The sequence below is a fragment of the Annulohypoxylon maeteangense genome (genome assembly GCF_022496945.1).
Source record: "Annulohypoxylon maeteangense strain CBS 123835 unplaced genomic scaffold GGS22scaffold_5, whole genome shotgun sequence".
Lineage (NCBI taxonomy): Eukaryota > Fungi > Ascomycota > Sordariomycetes > Xylariales > Hypoxylaceae > Annulohypoxylon > Annulohypoxylon maeteangense.
In genome coordinates, this window is record NW_025953252.1 from 319,032 (window position 1) to 341,072 (window position 22,041).

Below are 22,041 nucleotides of genomic sequence, written 5' to 3' on the forward strand. Positions count from 1 at the left end.
TCCTTTGGTCAGTGCATAAACTGGACTTTTGAGTGTGATTTTACTTAGTTCGTATGAGTTCCTGAGATGCCGCCATAACCCTTGTAACACGAGCGTTGCATAACTCCATTAACTTCATAAGGCATCGTGGGACTTTTCCTATGAAACGCTGTGTGTAGATCTTAAGTTGTGGTTACACAGATTAGCAAGGGTGTGGCTGAAATGGATTGAGTCTGATTGGTTAGCCAAGCCACGTCTCAGCTTCTTTAGTACGTAGTCTACGCTCAGCCTCAACGAACCTTTTATGCGTAAAGTCAAACACACCGAGCTTGGCTCGAACCAATGCTTGGTACTTTGCATTCTCAGGTGGATCGTGCTCCTTCTCATTTCGAGACTCAACGTCACATCTAATGATTCTCCGCATTGGAGATATCAAACTATTATCTAGAATCTACTAGGAAGATACCGACAACTTGCGATGTATAAAGGGTGGCAGCGACAACAACTTCAAGATGATTGTTCACCATCCACACCGGACCCAACAATCTTCTACCCAAGGCCACAGCTCCGTCACTCGTTTCCACAGAGCTTTCATTCATTAGGCCAGAATCTTATTTCGACGCCCAAGTCTTAATATTCAATATGCAATTCCGCGATCTTATCAGTTTTCTCGCCGTCGTCGGCGCCGCATCCGCCGCGCCGCGACCCCAGCCGTTGAGCTTTGATGACGTCGTCATTCTCGCCGAGGATGGTTCCTACTCCATCGTCAAAGAGGCAGAATACGCTGACATCGTGGCCCGCAACAACCTCCAGCCTGCTTCCCCAATGGAGATAGAGGCCCGCACAGCCGCTTATGCCTCCAAGAGCCGCCGCGCCTGCGGCAACTCCAACGAGGTCCAGGTCACCTCCGACACGAAGTTCCTGAACTGGGACGTCGCCATGTCCCCGGTCGTTAGCGCACAGGGCGGGTCCGCCTCCGTCACGCTCTCTTCGGGCTACATGCTCGCCAACTCGGTCTCTATCACGGCGACCGAGGGCGTCATAGTCGAGGCCGTTCTTACGGCCACGCTGTCCGTGTCCTACACCCAGACCTGGACCTCCACAGAAACCCAGGCCTTCGCATACACAGTCCCCGAGGGCCAATTCGGCGTCGTCGTGAGCCAGCCGTTAGTCCGCCGCGTCCAGGGCAACTACATCAGCGGCTGTGTCGACGCCCCGGACAAGAAGGTGCCCTTTACTAGCGATACATACACGAACCAGGTGTACGGTGGAGGCTTGAACTGGGTCCAGGGTGTCATCAGGCTTTGCAACAGCACGACTTACCCTGTCCCGTTCTGCATTGGAGAGGGCAGCCACACTTAAATGTAGTAGTTGGTAGTCGATATGGAGGATATGAGTGTATGGATATGGGCATGGGTATGGATATGGGAGGGTTTCCGTGTGAAGGATGTATAAATAGAGGGGTGGTAGACTCAATGTAGTAGCAGTATTTTCTTATGGCTATCTAAGACTAAATCTTCAATGACGTCACATTCTTTATGAAATATGTCAAAATCAAAGTGACAGGAATCCACACGTCCGAATTAGGTTAGTCTTTCCTAAATAGGTAAACAAGTACCTTGCAGTTCCTAGAGATTTGATTGGATAGAAATTAAGCTTCGACCAGAAAACGCATCCAGCCAAAGACCCACATATCTTTTGAACAGGAACACCCCGAAATTCATCGCAACCATCGAAGGTGGTTCCCCCACTTCTTCCTCTGCCATGTTGTAATAGAGCCTGCTTTTTCGCTGTCTCATTTTATTTTTCTATAAAAATTAAGGACCATAATTATGATAAAGATGTGGAAGTCCACCCCACCCTTATATCTCGACTTTAGCCCGCCCACTCGATTGAAAATTCAGGGCTATTGACGGACGATTATGACCTCAAACCCATTACCTTGGATGACGGTGAATTGAATGGTTCGAACGATCGAAAAGTTGCCTTATTTGAATGACTAGTTGGGTCCATTGGCAATGTACTCAGCAGGTATCAACCGAACTACGGTAATGTCCATTTCATACTCGTCGCTATTTTGAGGGGTTCCTGGCGCGAATTGCTTGTGAGTCGCGCGAATTATAGAACCTTTGCTCGAGGCCCCTGGGGAGACAAGTTTTCGAACAGAATTGCCTGCCCAGGACCGCAGACCCGACGCCAGTTTTTGGAGCTCAAGATGACTAAGAGTCTTTGGAGCTACTGGACAGCAAAATACTATAAACCCGCAAGTTACCTCGGCATGACACCATAAAGAAACCCCGGAGAATGCGTAAGTAGTATCTTTGGATGTGTAAAACCGGAGCGAGAAAACTAAACGGAAGGTCGCGGCCACGATAGCACTGGACACCTAAGTTAGCACTGCTTGACAAAATCTGTACGGATCCTCATATTTGACATACATAACTCCGACTGCGAAGAGAAAAGAAACACCAATCTTTTTCTTGGTCTTCATTTGGAGTCCCCAGATGACCTTCTGAGGAAGAAAGAAGATGATCAGATCAAACGCGAGGTTGACAGCCGAATTAATGATAGCTATGGCGATTGTATCAATGCATTTACCTGGAATCAAAAGGTTCCAGTTCTTTTCGAATGGCGAACAACCCGCAAGTTCAGTGATAATCATTGCAATATATATGAGGTTGTGAATCACCAACACGAAGGAGCTTGACCAAAAAAAGAAACCTCGGGTTCTTTGAGGAGCAAATATAGCGATCCACTCCAACATAATCGCCGACCTGATAAGTATAATGATACCGAAGTATATCATAATCCCTTGGAAGTACATCTTGTTATTGTTAGATATATTTTCGGGCCGGATACCTAGTATGTTCAGGAACACTCACCTGATTGACTTCAGGAAAGTCCCTGAGGCGCAAATCCCACATGTGGACGAACCAGCCATATGAATTCAAGAGCTTAAAGTAAAGATATATGAATGCAATATAGATAACCTTACATACCATTGTTAATGATCAGTATTAGATAATAAGCGCCTACTTCGATAAATATTACCCTTAGGTAGGTAAGTAGATACCGTAGGCAATATGAACAAAAAGGAGTGATCGTACAAATGCTGCCAGCCCCAGAACTGCAAACCATTAGACAGGTATCTGTTATATGTACAATATCTTCTCATAGGAGATCTTACTATCAGTTATCTTGACTTTCTTAAGCATGATTCTCGAATACATCCGGATAAGAACAGAAACTGAAGTTATAACAATGAATAATATAAGAACAACTCGAACAAGGTTGTTCTTATTAGGTGGGTTGTCGAAGTTAGGCGTGATGCCTGTAGGAGGCTGGATTGCTGGCCCATCAAGGTTGCCCCCTGTAGAGATATCCGGGTTTTCGCTCATAGGCGCCATTATCGCTATCGATTAGGGGTAAAATATCGTCTTCTAGGGGTCAGGGGATTTCAATACCTGGACAGGTTCTAGGTACCTACCTAGGTAGGTAACCAAGAGACTGATGATAAAAGTATGTAACATAGCAAGTTCATAATAACTTCCAAGGATGTATCAAGAGCCTGTTATAATATTGGCACTTGAACTTCGTCGCATGATTTCTATCTACTTACAGAGTACTGGAGGGTAGTTATGGATGCGGCTACCACTTTACACCACAAGGCAACGAATGGTTTCTAATTATTCTTGGAGATGCATTCGATAATTGTAGTTATGCGACGATAAGCTGATATTACACTGCAGTCAAACCGTTTTAAGACTGCTTCTAAAAAGATGGGAACTGATCCGATGTGGTGCGCTAGAAGCGGGTACAACTACGTTACAACTCCTAAGAGCGGGCGGAACGCGTTAGCCGTTATTGGCGCGATCTTGGAGGCGCTACAGCGGGTCTGATCTGATCTAACTAAATACAAACCCGATTACCGACATATCAGGCGGTGTGGGGAGTCCAACGTCATCTATAGATAAAGCCTCGCTGTAGGTGCTATAGGTGTAACCAAATGCTTTTCTTCTTTCTCAAAAAGCATTTTAATAACCCTAACACTTCATTGGATCGCTATCAACCGGTCAAAACGAATCCTAAAAATCTGCACATTCTCTGGTCGCACGAATGCAACCTCCCGGTGCGCCCAAATAGACTATTGAAAGACTGCATATACGTACCTAGATATATCCGTGGAGAAATAATGTCGAAGAAATTGCCATATCCTTAGACCCCGAAGACCTGGTACCAACCACACCACATCGCTGATTATGTCCGAGATACGCAAAAGTCAGGGAATACAGTTGCCTTTCAACAGCTCTATACACATTCTGCGAAATTCTCAAACTCCAATACATTTATTGATATCAAAATCAAAGCTGTAACCTCCAGGACGGAGGAGGTGTACTATCCGAACGCGCGCGTGGGAGTGCGTATTGCTACCACCGCTTACGAGTTCATCGGCATTGTGGTATGGATATTCAGCCCGGAGACCTCCGGGCGGAGACGGTTCTATCGCAATTGTTCCTGATCATGTCACCACTACCGAACGCGTTCCAGCGTGGACGATTCAGAGCTTCCTCAACATCATGAAAATATCTATGATTTCGGTAGCTTCTAGCACCGCCCTTCTTGTGTTACACGACTGTGCCCGATTGCGGATTGATGATTCGATCTTGATTCACGGCGGATCCAGTGCTCTTGGACCTAGTGAGCGAGATTCCCTAACTTACCCCTATTACCCCTATTTCTCCACTTTTAGTAGATATTGGACTATCGAATATGTTTAGTTCGAGAGATACATATTTCGTGGACGGGAACATAAAAGAAACAGTGCAAGTGCTTCATTGTGAACTTCAAGAACGAAGTACAGATTCTAGGATTGTCCATATCAGACGCTGTTGAAATCCCGACCGGACCCAAGTACTGCGCATCGAATAGATTCTATAACGCATTCGCACGTTGGCGATACGAACGAGATAGAATATATCATTCTGCGAAGGAATTTATACACTTAGCGAAGACGAATTTCAATGGGTCGCCGACTTTGCGCTCGCCGCGGAAGCCGACACCGACTCAACAGACCCACAGTGTTACGGGAATGGAATCTTTCGGGTTCCGAAATATGATGGCTCAGGGGTGCGGCGTTAACGATCTTCCTATGTTAGATCCTCGCTCAAGTACTTATCCTGGCTGGAGCGTCCGAGGCGGAACAGATTCTGGAGGATCCGGGAGATGATGGAAAACAAGATCGTTTCGGGGTCAATATTTCTGTGTAAGCAAAAGAACCCCCCCCCTGCGCTGAAGCAGATGCTGCTTTGAAGGTCTTCAGAAAGCAGTTTTCTAATCTGACTCTCGCTCCGCTAGATTGGATCGGAGATATCGCTTCGTCCGCCTTCGCGGGGACGGGAGAAATCAGCTTCAAATGATCGTTCTATCACTAGTAGCGGTTAAAGTCATCATGTATGTGTCTAGCTTAACTGGCTCGGTTTTTCCAATTCGATGGTGTTGCTAAGAGGTTGTAATTAAATTAACCGCATTCTGGATAATATCGATTGGACGCATTCAGGAGAAATATATTGAACACTAGGGCCAATACGTACCGGCAGTTAGTCATTGTATCAAAGTGAGTTCGATTTGCGACTACTCGCTGTCCTCTTTTCAGGGAAGCGCCAAGGGATTAATTGTCATATCCTAATTGATCTATTATTGGGATTCAGCGAAGAAGTCAAGTTGACATCGGACAGAGTTTCAACCCAAAGGATGGATAAAAGTGCTGAGTCCGCCGTAACCCTCGTCCGAGGGTTCTTCCTTACGTTCCTTGCTCCCACAACGGTCGCTGGATACCTAGTACTTAACCCGACCTTACGTGGACAAGATGCAGTTGGTATCACTTGCGGCGCTGGCTCTTGCCGTGCCTGCGAGTGCGCTGATTCGGTTCTCATGTTCCCAACTTGTGGTCGATCGCATCGACCCCTTAGTCAACCCTGGAATGGCACCATCCCCTCATTTACATCAGATTATCGGTGGTGTGAGTTATGCCATAGAATTAGAAGACTGAATCCGAGCTGACAAATGTAGAACTCCCTTAATGTGACCATGGATCCTGCCAAGGATATGCCTGGCGAATCTACGTGTACAACTTGCCAGTTCACCGAGGATACATCGAACTACTGGACTGCTGTACTTTTCTTTAGGGCTCGTAATGGAACTTTCAAGCGGGTTCCCATCCGATCCAACGTTGGTTTCGACGGTGCTGAGGGTGGAATGACCGTCTACTACATGCAGAACGGCCTGTCGGACTACCAGCAGCGATCTAAAGTAACGGCATTTAAGCCTGTAAGATCAAGGGTTCTTTGGCCATGGAATTAGTAGAACTGATCAGTATAGGGATTCCGGATGCTCGTTGGTGATTCAACAGCTCGAAGCGCCGAGCAAGCTGTGAAGCATAAACAAGTCACCTACACCTGCCTTCAAGACATGCTTACTCGTTTCCCCGAGACCAACGACCTCCCAAATAAAATATGCCCAGAAGGCGTTATGGCAAATATCCGGTTCCCGACGTGAGTCTAACATGCATACTTCATTGTACACCGACAGTCGAGTAATAACCTAACATATCATATCATAGCTGCTGGGATGGAAAGAACCTTGATACCCCTGACCATATGAGCCACATGTCGTACACGGCCAATGGGACTTTCGACTCCCAGGGCGCATGCCCTGATACTCATCCGGTAGGTACTTCCAAGGTTGGCTTTCGGACGACCATTAAAAGTCTTGGTTGAATTATTCGCTAACATCTTGGTACCCAGTGAGTGAAACTATTTCACATCCTTATTGCCAAATTCAGGGGGGAATACTAGGTAGTTTGGAAGAAAACGTCCAATGCTAACAGAACACGTTCTCATACACCAGCGTTCCTGTTCCCCTACTCATGTACGAAACAATTTGGGACACTCGACAGTTCAACGATCCTAATGAGTGGCCTGAGGATGGATCTCAACCCTTCGTTTGGTCTATGGGCGACCAGTAAGCGCTTTATTGCCTAGATAGTCTCTCAAGGGCCCGCTAACGTGAAGACCACAGTACCGGATACGGTAGTCATGGAGACTACGTCTTTGGCTGGAAAGGTGATGCCCTACAGAGAACTATGGATACTCCATGTTACGTGACGTGCCCTACTTTGACCACACAATCTATCGCCAACCAGAATAAGTGCAAGATTGATAGGACTGTTAAGGAGGATATCGATTCTTGTAAGTTCTCGACTTGGCATCAGTTGTGAGTAGTGGGGAAGACTAACGGTATCTGTACCTAGGGTTGACCGAGATTCCTGGCAGCCCCCAAATATCAAAGAAGCGTTAGAGGTGATATATGGTGCAATTTCAGATCTAGAAATTATAGGATCGGGTTTCGGCTTAATTATGATATTACCCCATTTTTCCAAGCGGCGCATTCAATGTGCCACATTGATAGGTGCGTCACATTGAGCGGCTTACTCTCTGCCCCGGCGACCTGGTTATCTGATATAATCGTATTCGTATTTGTGACGAGTGGCTAGACCCCATACTAATCCCTGATTTCTTTCCCCGCATATTCATACAGATGTGAGATGTGCTTACGGGAACAATTCACCATCGAAAATATTGGTCGTCAATCCAAATTGCAAGCGCATACTATATCATAAGTTCATTATAAATCAAGTAACGGCGTCCGATGCTCATTCAGGGGTAATGAAAAAGAGCATAATTAATTAGGTACGTACCTACTACAAGGATGATGTGTGTGAATATTGAAAGTATTACATATACCTGCATCCCAAGCGGTGAAAGAAGAACTTCACGATAAATAATACAAAACAAATCAAACATCTTCTGTTGTTTAAATTAATATCTTGCCCTCAGATCACTTCACTTTGCCGTATGGTTATAAGTTCACGACATTTCACATTTCTGTGAATCTGTCTCACCAGATTCTTACCTACCGACTAGGTGCCTACCTACACTCATAAGTGCATTCGCATTGCCGTGTCACTATACAATGGGAACACAAGAGATTATAGATATGAGCGCTGTGCTGCCCGTTCTACTACGAAGCTTAGGTGTTCTATCCATCGTGGTTCTGGTTCGGTTCTTCTATAGAGGATATGTTGAACGAAGTCGAGTGAGATCTTTGATGGCCCTAGGAATAGTGAGTTCGATTTCCCAACAGACGAAATGTCTATATCAAGAATCCCGAGACCAGTCACGACTAATCTTTCAAAGCCGGTGTTGCCACATTCCCTGTTATTCGGGCATCTCCCAGTCTTCCTTGAGTTTCGTGACGCTAACCCTCCGGATATTAACATATACTGGTTTCATACCTGGCTGATCGCAAATGCCGAGAAATACTTTCCGGGTCATGATAAACCACCACCAGTTGTCTATCTTGACCTCTGGCCCATGACTGGATCTATGGCTGCAGTGTTTGATCCCATCGCTGCGTCCCAATTTACGCAGGTCAAGAGTCTTCCCAAGGATCAAATTATGACCGACTTCATGATGCCACTCACCGGGAACATGGATATTGTTTCTTCCGACGGACAGCTTTGGAAAACATGGCGCGCGAGATTCAACCCTGGGTTTAGCGCACGGAACTTGACCGCTTTGCTCCCAGAAATCATCGAAGAAAGCCTCGTGTTCGTGAACGGTCTCAAGGACTTAGCAGGCAAGGACGAAAACTGGGGTCCAGTTTTCCAGTTCGAAGACAAGACGACCAACCTTACGTTAGATGTTATTGTTAGAGCGTCGACGTAAGTGGGAATATCTCAGCTTTGACCTGCCACTTCGACACACTAACTCCATATAGAGATTTGCGGTTACACGAACAGTCACGCAAGTCAAACAGCCCCCTGAAGACTGCTCTGTTGGAACAGATCAAGATGATGGGTATGGTGACCAATGCTGCAAGAGGGCTTCCCGCCATGAGGATGCCTTGGCATCGCGCGGCTATAAATCGTAACAACCGCGATATCCGCAATGTTTTGCTTCCACAGATAGAGAGCAAAATACGATCTGACAGCTCTACTAGCGTACAGAGAAAAACCGTCGTGGACCTTGCCGTGAAGTATGTCGAAAAGGACGACTCCGGCGCGTCGAAGGAAAAGCTTGATGACGTGTTCATCGATAGACTGATAGCAAACCTGAAGGCCTTCATGTTCGCAGGCCACGATACGACTTCATCAACCATCTGTTTCATGATAAAATTGCTGCAGGATGACCCTGATGCGTTAGCGAAAGTCCGAGCTGAGCATGATTCCGTGTTCGGGCCAGACCCGGAGAAGGCAGCGGAGATACTTACCACATCGCCTCACCTTTTATACTCCCTGCCGTACACTGTAGGTGTCATTAAAGAGACGTTGCGATTATATCCTCTTGCAGCGACAGTCCGCGATAGCAAAGCCGCTCCTGGGTTCGCCCTCACTGTGCCAGGTTCTCCAACAAGGTATCCTATGGAAGGTTTTGGGCCGTGGCTCGCAGTCACCGCCCTCCACCGCAACGCCGATTACTGGCCACGGCCGAACGAATTCTTGCCTGAGCGATGGCTAGCTGTCGAAGGTGACCCGCTCTATATCGCTACCAAGGAAGCCTGGGCGCCGTTCTCCCTGGGCCCGAGAAATTGCATTGGTATGGAGTTAGCGATGATTGAACTTAGGCTAGTATCTGTTCTGGTGGCGCGGACTTTCGATATCGAAGAAGCGTGGACGGAATGGGATAAGAAGCAGTAAGAAAACATCATACCAAATGGAAATTGCGAATTTGATTGCTGATCTGATTTCCTAGGGGCTCCAAAGCTACACCTACTCATATTGTGAACGGTGAACGCCTTTACGGCGTCGGGAACGGTACGGTACATCCTAAGGACGGCATGCCGGTACACGTGAGATTGAGATCTCATAAGCCGGCCCCCTGAAGGTAGGTACCGATAGATACTCTAAGTAGGAAATGGATCTGATGCCTGCCATCTCGCATTCCTTCGACTACCGATTAGTACAATATTTGAATATTCTTAAACTAAAATAGAACGTATCGATATCTACCTTGTAAGTGTTCCTATTTCAACACTAAGTTGCGATACGCCGCTAACGTGATCAATAAACGAAGCCAGAACACAATGTCCGCCCCTGCCACCGCGTTAGTATGAAAGACTTGCATCTCGATCTACATGACCAATGTTGGTTACTAGGTTAATCGTACCAAGGTTTCCATGTTTTAGAGATGAAATCTACTCCACATATCTCTATCAATGTCTTTTCCACTCTTGTCCAAAGACGAGAACTATTTTCCCCTTCACAATACATTTATGATAGCATTGTAATACCGCAACTACCATTCCAATCTAAGTTCCTAGATAGCTTGAATTTTTAATTGAGAATTGCGTGATATTCGCGATGTTCGGAACGCATTGCGTCATGAATACCGACGTGTCGTAAGAATTCGTACATGCTTCATCAGTAGATCTTGAGAAGGGGGTCTCAAAATGCATATATACCTGTCGTAGTACACACCTATACGATCCCCTATTGCCGAGACAGACTTCTCGATCAACTGTTTAGCGCGCTGTTAGCTCATTCTGTCAACCTTTAAATCTGCCATGAGTTTAAGAAGCTCAACCAACAACATTGAAAAGGGCGAATCCAGAGGTTCTAGAAAGCACTTTATGTAATCGAATTAGCATAGCTCGAAACTTTCGAAGTTATAGATCTTAAGACATCTTCTCTATACGAAGCAGTAGTCCAAAACACGAAACCCCTCAATTTATGGCAGACGCTCTTATCAGTTAAAGACTCAATGCCGCGTGGGGTGGGTGTTTAAGAATCTGACTACGTTTCCGCAAGTCCCGCCAACGAATAGACGGGATCCCTAGTCGGCATTCATGAGAAGTTGGGAGTAATTGTTCGAAATTGGGGTTGCACGGAGCTCACTGGTTGGCGTGTCTTTCCAGGTATACCATACCTACTCATCACAGCTCTAGTAAGCAAGTGGCTTTATACTTGCTACAAATCGCGCATCTCGTGTCTCGGTCTCAGCGGATTGTTCAATCGTCGATATTCTGGCTTCGCACTGCGCACTATCTGCCGCTCCCAAAATTTTCGCATCTTGATCCAGTTATTAGATTCGAAGCAATTAGGTAAGTTAACCAGATCAAATAGTTGTTGGTTCGGCGGCATCTGATATGCAGGTACGATTTTAGTCATCATTATTTAACTAGAATTAGAAACATCTTAACAACGTGAACACCGTGTACTCCTCTCTATAGAGAAAAGATCGACGGTGCTGAATCTCAATCGGTGCAATGCTCGTCAGCGGCTGACGTGATCCGACGATGTTGTGGTTGCGGCGGTACCTCAACCGTAGATCTTGAATACAGCATTTGTGTGCTGTTGCGCGGCTGTCGTACAATTCGTCTCATGTCAGCATTTTCTCTATTCGCATTGGATTTCCCAATGCAGTGGCAAGCTAATGTTCCTGAAGTCTGCCGGTACCTAGGAGGAATTGCTCCAGAAAAGGAGGCGCCAAGGTAATGCGACAGGGTACAATAAAGCTTGTTTTTAACCCTAGTTACAGTCTGTTCAGCGCGGTACCATCCTACCACTCATCCTTTTTCCGGCATACGTTGCTAATCCTGTGATAGATGTTAAGGAATAGGTGCGTATAGTCGACATCCTATTTACATCATAGCTACTAGGTATCCAAATAATTAGATCGAATAATCCATCCCGTGCCCTATTCTTGTTCCTCAAATTCTAGGTATATCCCGCAATATTCTATGAAACGCCTAACTTCTCTAGCATTATTTGTCAATCTCGCTTCAATCGCGACATATAAATGTATTTCCATGAGCAGCAACGAGGCTATTCAATATGTTCAAGATCGGCAGCTAGCCACTAGGATGCGGGCTTGCATTTATTACACACCTACCTACCTAATACCTGGAGAGGTACTGCCAAGGTTGTCAGCTATGTCGTATGTGTCTACCAAAAGAAACGCCTTGAAACAACTGATCTTTAAATAGTACTACATAGAAATATTGTTTAGCTACCGGTACCTATCTTGAATGAGGCAAATTGTACATAGTATATACCCCACGCGAATTAACACTGATGAGACTCTACACCTAGGTAAGCAATTAGTGAGAAAAATGTGACATTGGCAGCTGTATATCATTGGCCATGCAGACGCGATAGTACGACCAAATTCTTGATCAGTGCATACCCACCAACGATGCCTGGTCAAACATTTACTCCTCATTTTCATTTCTCTCGTCATTGTCGGTCATTATCGAAATTGATAGAAACCTCAAGCCGAAATCCGGCTCGGCTAAGACTGCCTATACAACTCATTAAAGGCAGAATCATGTGAAGCTATCAAAATCTTGTATAGAATGTTTCTTGTGGCCCCCACATCAGTGTCCCTACTGTAAATATACTCACCCTGGTAAGCTAAATAAGTAACAAACGGCAGCACCGGTTTTTGATCTGCACTCGCTTAATCCTCCTGGGCCAATTGACGACGCCGAGGGGCTCTGCCCGATCCTCCACGCATCATAAGGAATCAAGATATCAAAGTGGCCTAACAGGATCCCGTAAGCCAGGTTAACGGCCAACCAATTTACCTAAATCTTTTCTAATATTGCTGATTTCATCCACTAATGCTGATATCACATACGCCAAACAGAATGCAATTAGATACAAGACGATCTTTACCTACCTATACATTAGGTCATCCCCAGTGTTATTATTCCAACACTCTAGAGGCCAAGGGACCCTTGAGTAAATCAGTCCTAGCTAACTTCCTGGACAAGGGTAGCTGGTTCTGTAATTGTACGTCGATGGATGCTGTTAACCGTAGTAGGTGTCAAACCTCGTGGCTAAGTGGCTATATGATGCGTCCCGGTTGTACTTTGATGAACGATGCCGGGCTATGTACGACGGCGTATGTCGAATCTGGCGTGCTCCGAGATGAAATGATCGGCAAACCATGAAGTCAGCATGGAATCTAGGATTACATACCGTCAAGACAAAGCTGAGAACGCCATAATCCCTAATGCCGTGACACTTACCCGATTGAACGTGTGTTGGTAAGAGATCCAGAAACATAAAAGGGACTTGAACCCGACTTCCGTTCCAGTCCGGATTCCTCTCACCATCAACCGGATCCCGTCGACTACAACACTAACCATAGCAGCTCCAGCCGGCCCTGTTGACGCAGACACGCCCGAAGGACGATAGAACCGATTCATCGAGTTTATATCCTAGCTATAGAACAGTCAGTCAGTCAGTCGTAAAACAACACAGATCAACCATGCGTTCATTCGTTGCTGTGTTGGCGGCAGCCGCCTCTTTCCAAGGAGTCTCTGCGGCTCCGGTAGAGGGACATATCCCTCCCCACACGCCAGTTTCGCACACGCGATGGCCTCACCCTACTGGCTGGCCTCACCCTCACCACCCCAGCCATCACCCCAGTGGCGGGTTTCCGCACCACACCTGGCCGCCACACCACACCGGCAACTGGCCTCCTCACCACACTGGCGGTCCTCGCCATTCCAGCAGTATTATCTGGGCTCGGGATGAAGAGAAGCACGGCTCCGGCCACCCTCACCCCACGGGACACCACTCCCACCACAGTGGACACGCTCATTCCAGTGGCCACCACCATCACACCAAGAGCCACCATCACACTAAGAGCCACCACCACTCGCTACCCACCGGCCTTCCTCACACCTTCCCGGGCAATGAGAAGCACCACACTCCCTGGGGCCACGGCACAGGCATCAGCCACAGCCACCACCCCCACCCAACGGGCATTCCTCCCCACCACCTACCTCCCCATCACCACCCCAAGCCAAGCACAACGACGACCAGCACCGCTACCGCAACCGAGTCTAGCATCGGCGTCGAGAAGCGCGACGACGACCACTGGCCGCCGCACCACCACCCGGGCCACCCTCACCACCCTGATCACCCTCACCCGGATCACCCGCACCCAAGCCACCCGTTCCCCAGCGGCGGCTTCCCTCACCCGCCTCACCACGGCGGACCCCCTCACCACCACCACGGCCCGCCTGAGTTCACCGCCGTGCCTCAGCGCGCGCGCCAGGTGCTGCAGGAGATACCTCGCGTGGTTCGCGAGGCTAACTAAGGGGATACAGCTCCTTACCTACCTGCTTATAGGATAGTAGTGGGTGCCTGACAAAGCCTTGTCATGATAGAATAATAGCGTGTAGGATTAGTGGCGGGGGGATGGGGATGGGGTACGGCATATTTCATCTGGAGACGAGGTTCATTGGAGGATCACGTTTCCTTTGTGTCTTTTAGAATTTTGCTTGGGGAGGGGATGGGATGGGATAGACGGCGGGATGACGCGCTGGGGGTGCGGGTTTGGAAATCGTTGGATGGTGGTGACAAAGACGGACAGAAAAAAGTGCCTGAGATCGGATAAAGGTCCTAATGTCTTTGGATAGGTACCTATTCAGCGATTTCATACCTGTGTACTCTGCGTGTTTGTTCTCGCTACTTTCGATTCTAAATTGCTATATCGAGAGCTGGTTGCTTGGGATATCGCGATGGTACATATTTATCAAATCATTTTTGGGGATAATTTTCGAAGCTGAAAACTTAGGTGTGTCAGTACCTAAGATGGATCCATAACGCCACTTCGTCTCGTGAGGCTTTTCGTGTGATGAACCCGCGCGTGGGGGTTTATTAGGTGATTGAGGTGAGATATTTGCAGCAAACATGTACCTAAACAATGGCTGCATACCGTGATAGGTACTTGTACCTAACTAGATGTGTCGGGCTATGACAAAAGGAACTTGGAATGTATTAGGTATAAACCCAACAGCCAACTAAAAAAGAACGTGAATCGATAAATGGCTGTCGTCGCATGTGAAAAAAGCGGTGATATAACTTGGGCACAATGGGAACCTTAAAAGTTGAATGATTTATTGTTTTATTCGGCGGGTTCGCTTTTTAGGTTCACCTTAGATTTTTCAATACAAGCGCCACTACCAGTCACCCGTGTAAGCCACGAACCTAAATTTATGGAGTGAACATTCCAGCGACTTTAATTTGTTGCGATCAGATTCTTCGAAGAATCGAAACTAAACAACATTTTATCGTACCTGTACCTAATAAACTGTATATTAACCCCAAACATATCCGTCATAGATTTTTCAAACGCCGACTTCTCTATTCATAAAGCGGACTACATTCAAATCAACTTAAACATCGTGGGCTACGTGCGACATCACTACCGGCACTGTCGACTTTACTGTGCATCACCCTGACCACACAGTAATTTCAGTCACTGTTGGTGACTTTGCCACGTGAGCAATTCGGGTGGGTACCATTGGGTGGGCGATTGGCGGGCAGCAAAAATAACAATTACTAAGGCGGTGTTAAGGTTGTCGCCTGTCGCCTGGGCAGCAAGGGTTCAAGGATTAAGGATTTTCAAGGGTCCTGTTTTTACTGGAATCCACCGGGGTCCCTTTCACTGCAGCGTTTCAACAAACTCGGTGTGCGCCTCTCGCATCTTTCTCAGCTTTGCGACATTTTCAATACCTCTATTTTTTTTACTCTTTTACTCATTTCATCGATATTAAGCAAGAAATCGCGATTCCGATAATCAAGTTCATCTCTCATTTATTTTTTTAAACTAGGGTTTTTCGTTATCTTTTCTTCATCGAGATACCATGCGCGGAAGCGCCGTTTCTTCGGCAGCTTTCACCGCGCTCAAACAGCCCCTTTCTAGACTTGGCCGTGCCCATTTATCCACTACATCATCTCACAGCAGCTCCGGAGCTCGACTCGGAGGTAACATTCGCAAGGCCAGCACCGTTCCGCACAGCGTCAACCATTTTCCTCATGGCCATCAATTCGAGCCGGGTGTCATTCTGAAGGGATACTCTGGTCGAGAGTACACTATCGAAAATGTTCTGCAGGACAGACAAGACCGTCAGGTCTATCTCGCCAGGTAAGAAAATCGAGAAAAAACTCCACTGAAATGACGTTTTTTCTTCCTTTGTCGCCGCCTATGTGGGGTCATCGGACTTAACTCCTCTTAATTCTAACATTTCGATAGAGCGAATGAGAAGATGTTCGTTCTGAAGAGTTTATTCGAGAATGAATATAACTATGCGCTTCCTCTACAGCTCAGGTTCAACCATTCGCCTTACTTACGCGCGCTCCGGGACACTGTCCCGGACCAGAGAATGTTCGTCAATGAGTACATGACGGATCATCTACTCAACTTCGTCTTCAAGGACCTGTCTCTTCCCATGCAGAAGCGCGTACTCCGAGATACTCTTCGAGGACTCGCTGCTTTGCACAACCAGAACATCGCGCATTTAGGTGAGATTTGGCCTTTCGGATTTAAGCTCGGAAGTTTTGCTGACGTGGCGTTTCAAGACATTAAAGCCAACAACATAATGATCGACTACCGCGAGACTCCGGAGGGTCTCGTCGTTGACCGAGTCCAACTGTCTGACTTAGAAGACTCAACTCATATTCCGCCTGGACAAGCTCTTCGCGGGCTTCAGGTCGGTAACCAATTCTGGCGCAGCCCGGAGGCACACGTTCAGGGCGCAGTGGGCAAGCCCTCGGACATATTCTCCTTGGCGCTCGTAGTAAGTTCACCAGTTTCTACTTATACTTTGTGGCTACATGTGCTAAACGCCCGGGTAGTTCGTATTTATGCGCCTGAAGATGGTCATATTCCGGATTGACAGCGCGCCCGGCGTCAATCTGCTGAAGCCCATTATCGAACGCCAGATTTCTACTTTCGCCGAGTGGGATGACTTCGAATCCTTCATGGATTACCTAGGTCGCAAACATCCGTGGGCTGGCGAGCTGCGTCGCATGGCTGACTCCTTCGGTACCGAGAACCCGCGGCGGCCGTTCTCGTTGTGGAAGAGCGATGCGCTCGACCCCGATTTCAAGGATCTCATCAAGAAGATGACCAACTTCGATCCCCGGCGAAGAATCACGGCGCAGGAAGCCCTTGATCACGTCTGGTTTCACGATGTTCCAGAGGCGTAAATTGGCCTCTACTTTTTCTTTCTTTTTCTTTTTCGATACTACGCTTATGCGAGATGGGTTCATGCACACGGGATCAATGGATATGGTCAGCAGGCAAATTTATAGACTGATACAGGGCTTTTTTAAGGATAGACGCGAGGTATAGACAACAACAACCACGACAACAACAAACAGGCACGACGAACACCAGACAGACACAAAAAAGATAGAGTAATAGTAATGGCGCAAGCAATAACAAATCCTACCTACAGACTTCATACTTCATACAGACGTACCTGATTCTGCATGTATTGTGGCTACCTGACTCGGGCTCGGCGCGACCTTGGCACTTCGATTGTGGTGAGAATGCCAAGGTGATGAGATCGTGGTACATTTAGAGTATTGGGTATGTATGTTTGTACGACATGTCTCACAATAACGTCATTTCTTTATGTGGCTTGACGCGATATGGCGTAGAGGCGTAGAAAGTTGGTCAGGGAGAAGCCGGTATTCCGGCTTTTGTTAGATGCAGGTGTCCTTGTGTGGTACTTCGGAATCGGTGCGTAGGAGTTTTGGGGATATAAGATAGAGATTTGGAGGTTGTATGTTTTGATGCGTCAAGCTGAGTGGCTTGTAAGTTGTCCGCTCATCATTGGGATGCGTTTCTTGAGTGGTGTGTAGACTACTTAGCATTGGAAATACTTCTGATATTGGACACTTTCATGAGATTTACTGAGAATTACCTATACAAGGTTATCGCAACGTGCATGAGGTTGACGGTCGACCTACCTCATGGCTTTCAACTTAGAGTTCGCACTCGCAGTCTCCTCCAAGCGTTCGAAGGTATTAATGATCAAAAGATTTCCGTATCAATTCTACGTATATGGGTTCTTTATGTTCAACGATGCTTACCTGGTAGGTAAATAGGAATAGATCATTTAAGATGGCGAGGACGACGTCGCGGCGGAAAGGGGTCGTAAATTTCTTGAGAGAATAAAGCATCACTCAGAACCCCATGCAAAGGCCGCGTGTCGCAACACGACATTCGAAAGAGCCATTATTTTCAGCGGCGGCTTAGAAATTTCAACGTCAATGTTGTAGTCTGAATGAATATCAACACCTAATTACTTTGAGATTCGTATTAAATACGTGGAATTTTCATAGTCAAATTCGCGAGCCGTGGATGTGACAATTGTCTGTTCCGTTCAAACTCCCAAGAAACTGGAGGTCTCACAAGTTTCAATTGGTCCTTTTCAAAAGATCTATCTTGGCGTAGTTCTTGTGTGGACGAATGAGGCATACGTCCTTTGGGGTCTTATACTAGTTTAGTTAGGTTAAGATCCAGATCGTCCATTACAGAGTAAGTAGGAGGCGCGCATATGTTCACGAAGGGTTCAATACGAGAGGCTTTAGAGGCTAAGCTAGCAGAAACGGCTCCTCATCTAGATTGTATGCCTGGAAGGTGTTAGTGCTGTGGCAATCCCGAATGCTACTTCGACTATCTACCTACTGTTAGTTGACAATTCCAGCGCTGCTAGCCTTAAAGCTTTAAGCCAACTCGTATTGTCGATTATGCGACAAGGTCGGGAAACTAATTGGGTTTCAGCGTCAACGTATTACGTGTAGAGTGTCAATAAGTCCTCGATTAACTGATCTTGAAGTCTTGGTACAGCAAAAGCGGATGATGTTGTCTGGAAACCGTCAATTAACAAACGAAAAGAGAGAGAAATTCGGGGTTCGGCAGTCTCAGCTGGCATGCTGTAGGCTATCTCATCCTAAAATAAGGATTTGACAGCGGTCTGTTATATCTAACCCGAGTTTGTTAAGGATTTCCAGCTAGCTCAATGCAATCTCGTTTACTTATCATGAACCCACCGAAGCCCAATTCGCCATTGGCCATTGGCTGTTGATCCGGGGGCTGATCTTTAACTGCCTTAAAGGACCAATGCCCCAACAATGCAATTGGGAATGTTTTTCTTTTTCAACTTCGCGCCGCTCTTTTCCTTCCGCTGCGGTCTGCCTCGAAGTCAACTGTGAACAATGATGGCATTCGCGACGACATTCGCGATGTCGGGTCCTAAACGCGTGGTATTGGCGACATCGGTCTTCTTGGCGCTCGTCACTGCGCAGTCGACAGGATCTGGCACGTGCACAGACACCCACATCTTCTTATCTCGAGGGAATAACGAGCCGTATCCAGGACGGCAGGGCAAGCTGGTGGAAGCCATCTGTTCGGGGTTAAGCAGCTGCGACTATGAGGATATTGCATTCGATAACGCCCTAGAGACCGAGTATTGCGGTGCCGTGGAAGCCGGTCGCAAAGCCGGTGTTGCGCAGATAACGGCGTACAATAAGAAATGCCCCGATTCGCAGCTTGTGGTTAGCGGGTACTCGCAGGGTGCGCACGTTCTAGGCGATATCCTTGGTGGCGGCGGCGGGACTTTCTTTCAAGATTGCACAACTCCTACGACTGCAGGATTAGGTTCGGGTTCGGCCGCGGGAAAGAAGAGTGAGTTTCAATCAAAACACGAGGAGATAAACTCCTGTTCTGTTTCAATTGGCTGACATGATGCGCAGTTACCGCGGCTCTCTTATTTGGCGATGTACGCCATACTGCCAGCCAGTCGTTCAATACGCTGGCTGGTGCGTCTATCAGTGGATTGTACCCTCGATCTGGTGATCAACTCGCGGGGTTGAACCAATTCGCAGGGGTGTTACGGGATTGGTGTCAAGGTGATGATCCGATTTGCGCACAAGGCGATGGTAAAAGGACATACGAAGTTGAACACCATTTGAACTACTTCGATGTTTATTCAGGTTCTGCTGGAGATTGGGTTAAATCGAAGTTGAAAACAACTACAACTCCATCCACTACTTCATCTGTTATTTCATCTTCAAGCTCCACAGCGGCGTCGAGCACTACGACACTGATCACAACAACGTCGAGCGCATCGAAATCGAGTACAGCGGAATCGAGTACAGCGGAATCTAGCACAGCGGGATCTAGTACTGGGGGATCTAGCACCGGGGGATCAACGACGACGGCATCGAGCACGGGAACCGCGTCTACCGCATCGGCGTCCACCAGTTCGGGCTCTGCAGCTTCAGCAACAACCTCTATCCCTTTCCCAGAAGCTACCAGCTCGGGCACCGCTGCCGCACCTTCGACAACGTCTAGTTCTCAGGGCAGCGGTGCCGGAACTATTGAATGCATGAAGGGCTATATCAGTTTGACTGCCTTGGTGTTTTCTGTTTTTATGTTAGCCTAGTTACCTACCTACCTACCTATATAATACTTAATTCTGCACATATACACCTATACCTCCGAACGCCGGGCTACCGGAGAACCACGAAACTGCTACACTACCGTAACTCGTATTGAATCTCAATAGTTGCGCCCGCTACCGCAAGAATATGGCTCGGCTCTTTTACATACAATAGAATTCAGTATATGGCGTTAGGATATCATAGCGAAGAACCCGGGTCTAACAACGGTGGGATGAAACCTCGCCGAAATACGCGTATTCCCTCATTGAATGCGACGACCCAATATGGAAGATGACGCGCTTCGGGAACGATGTTATGCTCTTCGAAGACGAGTTTAGGGTTAGTACTGAGGTACAAGTCTGTTTGGTTAGGATGCGACACTAAGAGACCAACAGTCCGTCCTCTTAACCTGTTTGTACGCTTGACGATTTATGTGTGGTAACCATCAGTGACGATCATGAGCGCAAGTTCTGTTGGAAGCTTTTGCATTGGGATGGTGAGGACGCTGTCATAGTCCTTAATGGTTAAGTGAATAAGTTAAGTATATGGGAAGATGTTGGACATTTGAAGAGTCATTGGTGCGTCTTCAATATTTACCTACTAGGTACTCATGGGGTGGAAATGTTGTTTGTTGGTACTGGGTACGTTTGTTTGGAGTGGGGGGTGGAAGAGGCTAGAGGGGCTAGAGTCAGGACGGGATAGCCGTTGCACCTTCCCGCGTCCGGTGTTACACGAAAAAGAATGTTGGTGCAACTGGCCGTATGAAACGAGAATGATTCCTTAGCATTGGAAGGAAAGACTCAAGCATATTCTGATATATTACCGGCCAATAGATCCAGACCCCAATCCATGCCCCGCCTCTCTGATCATATTTCCAACTCTCATTTCAAACAGAAACACCTATCAATACGATTTCAACATCATCAAGTTGACTACTAAATATCCACGCCCCGACTCGTAACTCAGCTTGCAACCCACCATGGTATACACAATGGTATTCAACGTTGACGGTGGCTGTCGAGGCAACGGCTACAGGTACGCCATTGGAGCTGCTGCCGCCTGCTTGATGATGCCAGGCTCCTATAAATACCGGTTTAAGACCAGCCGCCTATCCACGACTAATTATGACGCAACAAACCAAAGAGCCGAAATCCTAGCTATCACAATGGCTCTTAAATGGGCATTGGAAAAATACGATACGCTCGATTCAAACCCGGAGCTAGATCTCACCATCAACTCGGATTCCCAATATGCGGTTGACTGTATGAACGAATGGATCTACAAATGGGTTAGAAACGGATGGACAACCACGAGAGGACAACCGGTCAAGAATCGTGACCTTATCGAGGTGGCTTCCGACCTAGATGACCGCGTCAAAGAATTAGGCATCGTCGAATATGTCTACATCCCAAGAGAAGATAACCAGTGCGCCGACAAACACTGCAACGAAGCTCTAGATGAGATGGAAGACGAAAATTAGCTATACGGTTACAAGATGCTAGCACAATCCATCCTATGGGATATATTGATCACTTGCTATTGATGAGTGTACTATGGTATAGTTGATGGCTAATAGTGGGCTGTGGTCAAATTTTTCTATCACTAGATCAAGCGGAGCAATAAATTATCATTTCAGAACTTCTAAGTTGACGCTTGACTCGGAGCTCCCGAGCCTAACGGGCTTGTTGGTTCTCAGGGGTGCACGTGACCTTACAGGGCAGCAGGGCAGCAGGGGTACTCAAATGAAG

The 22,041-nt window shown here is 47.1% G+C and overlaps 8 protein-coding genes across 8 annotated transcripts; 7 read left to right on the plus strand and 1 right to left on the minus strand.

The window, feature by feature from the left end:
- Positions 1-300: 300 nt before the first annotated feature.
- GGS22DRAFT_158107 (uncharacterized protein) lies at positions 301-1,427 on the plus strand. The gene has a single exon (XM_047960586.1). It carries the CDS (start codon positions 622-624, stop codon positions 1,339-1,341), a length of 720 nt encoding a protein of 239 aa, XP_047820370.1. The 5' UTR covers positions 301-621; the 3' UTR covers positions 1,342-1,427.
- Positions 1,428-1,451: 24 nt separating this feature from the next.
- On the minus strand, positions 1,452-3,776 carry GGS22DRAFT_158110 (uncharacterized protein). The gene is made up of 5 exons (XM_047960587.1): positions 3,167-3,776; positions 3,087-3,106; positions 2,862-2,969; positions 2,418-2,803; positions 1,452-2,357 (listed from the first exon to the last, which is right to left on the minus strand). The coding sequence occupies exons 1-5, from the start codon at positions 3,384-3,386 to the stop codon at positions 1,979-1,981; spliced, it is 1,113 nt and encodes a 370-aa protein (XP_047820371.1). The 5' UTR covers positions 3,387-3,776; the 3' UTR covers positions 1,452-1,978.
- A 2,069-nt stretch (positions 3,777-5,845) lies between these two features.
- On the plus strand, positions 5,846-7,335 carry GGS22DRAFT_178713 (uncharacterized protein; the record flags this gene model as incomplete). Its single annotated transcript, XM_047963594.1, has 7 exons — positions 5,846-5,998; positions 6,049-6,306; positions 6,358-6,530; positions 6,599-6,704; positions 6,866-6,999; positions 7,057-7,226; positions 7,289-7,335. The coding sequence occupies 7 exons, from the start codon at positions 5,846-5,848 to the stop codon at positions 7,333-7,335; spliced, it is 1,041 nt and encodes a 346-aa protein (XP_047820372.1).
- A 264-nt stretch (positions 7,336-7,599) lies between these two features.
- On the plus strand, positions 7,600-10,043 carry GGS22DRAFT_114903 (cytochrome P450 4V3). Its single transcript, XM_047958062.1, has 5 exons — positions 7,600-7,727; positions 7,875-8,160; positions 8,235-8,761; positions 8,818-9,732; positions 9,792-10,043. Exons 2-5 carry the CDS (start codon positions 8,011-8,013, stop codon positions 9,919-9,921), a joined length of 1,722 nt encoding a protein of 573 aa, XP_047820373.1. The 5' UTR covers positions 7,600-7,727; positions 7,875-8,010; the 3' UTR covers positions 9,922-10,043.
- A 3,110-nt stretch (positions 10,044-13,153) lies between these two features.
- Positions 13,154-14,304, plus strand: GGS22DRAFT_114970 (uncharacterized protein). The gene has a single exon (XM_047958063.1). The coding sequence runs from the start codon at positions 13,314-13,316 to the stop codon at positions 14,148-14,150; it is 837 nt and encodes a 278-aa protein (XP_047820374.1). The 5' UTR covers positions 13,154-13,313; the 3' UTR covers positions 14,151-14,304.
- An 877-nt stretch (positions 14,305-15,181) lies between these two features.
- On the plus strand, positions 15,182-17,097 carry GGS22DRAFT_114972 (kinase-like protein). The gene is made up of 4 exons (XM_047958064.1): positions 15,182-15,983; positions 16,092-16,360; positions 16,418-16,635; positions 16,694-17,097. The coding sequence occupies exons 1-4, from the start codon at positions 15,703-15,705 to the stop codon at positions 17,045-17,047; spliced, it is 1,122 nt and encodes a 373-aa protein (XP_047820375.1). The 5' UTR covers positions 15,182-15,702; the 3' UTR covers positions 17,048-17,097.
- Positions 17,098-18,859: 1,762 nt separating this feature from the next.
- Positions 18,860-20,599, plus strand: GGS22DRAFT_115037 (carbohydrate esterase family 5 protein). The gene is made up of 2 exons (XM_047958065.1): positions 18,860-19,535; positions 19,604-20,599. Exons 1-2 carry the CDS (start codon positions 19,067-19,069, stop codon positions 20,293-20,295), a joined length of 1,161 nt encoding a protein of 386 aa, XP_047820376.1. The 5' UTR covers positions 18,860-19,066; the 3' UTR covers positions 20,296-20,599.
- A 598-nt stretch (positions 20,600-21,197) lies between these two features.
- On the plus strand, positions 21,198-22,028 carry GGS22DRAFT_158127 (ribonuclease H-like domain-containing protein). Its single transcript, XM_047960588.1, has one exon. It carries the CDS (start codon positions 21,273-21,275, stop codon positions 21,771-21,773), a length of 501 nt encoding a protein of 166 aa, XP_047820377.1. The 5' UTR covers positions 21,198-21,272; the 3' UTR covers positions 21,774-22,028.
- The last annotated feature ends 13 nt before the right edge of the window (positions 22,029-22,041 follow it).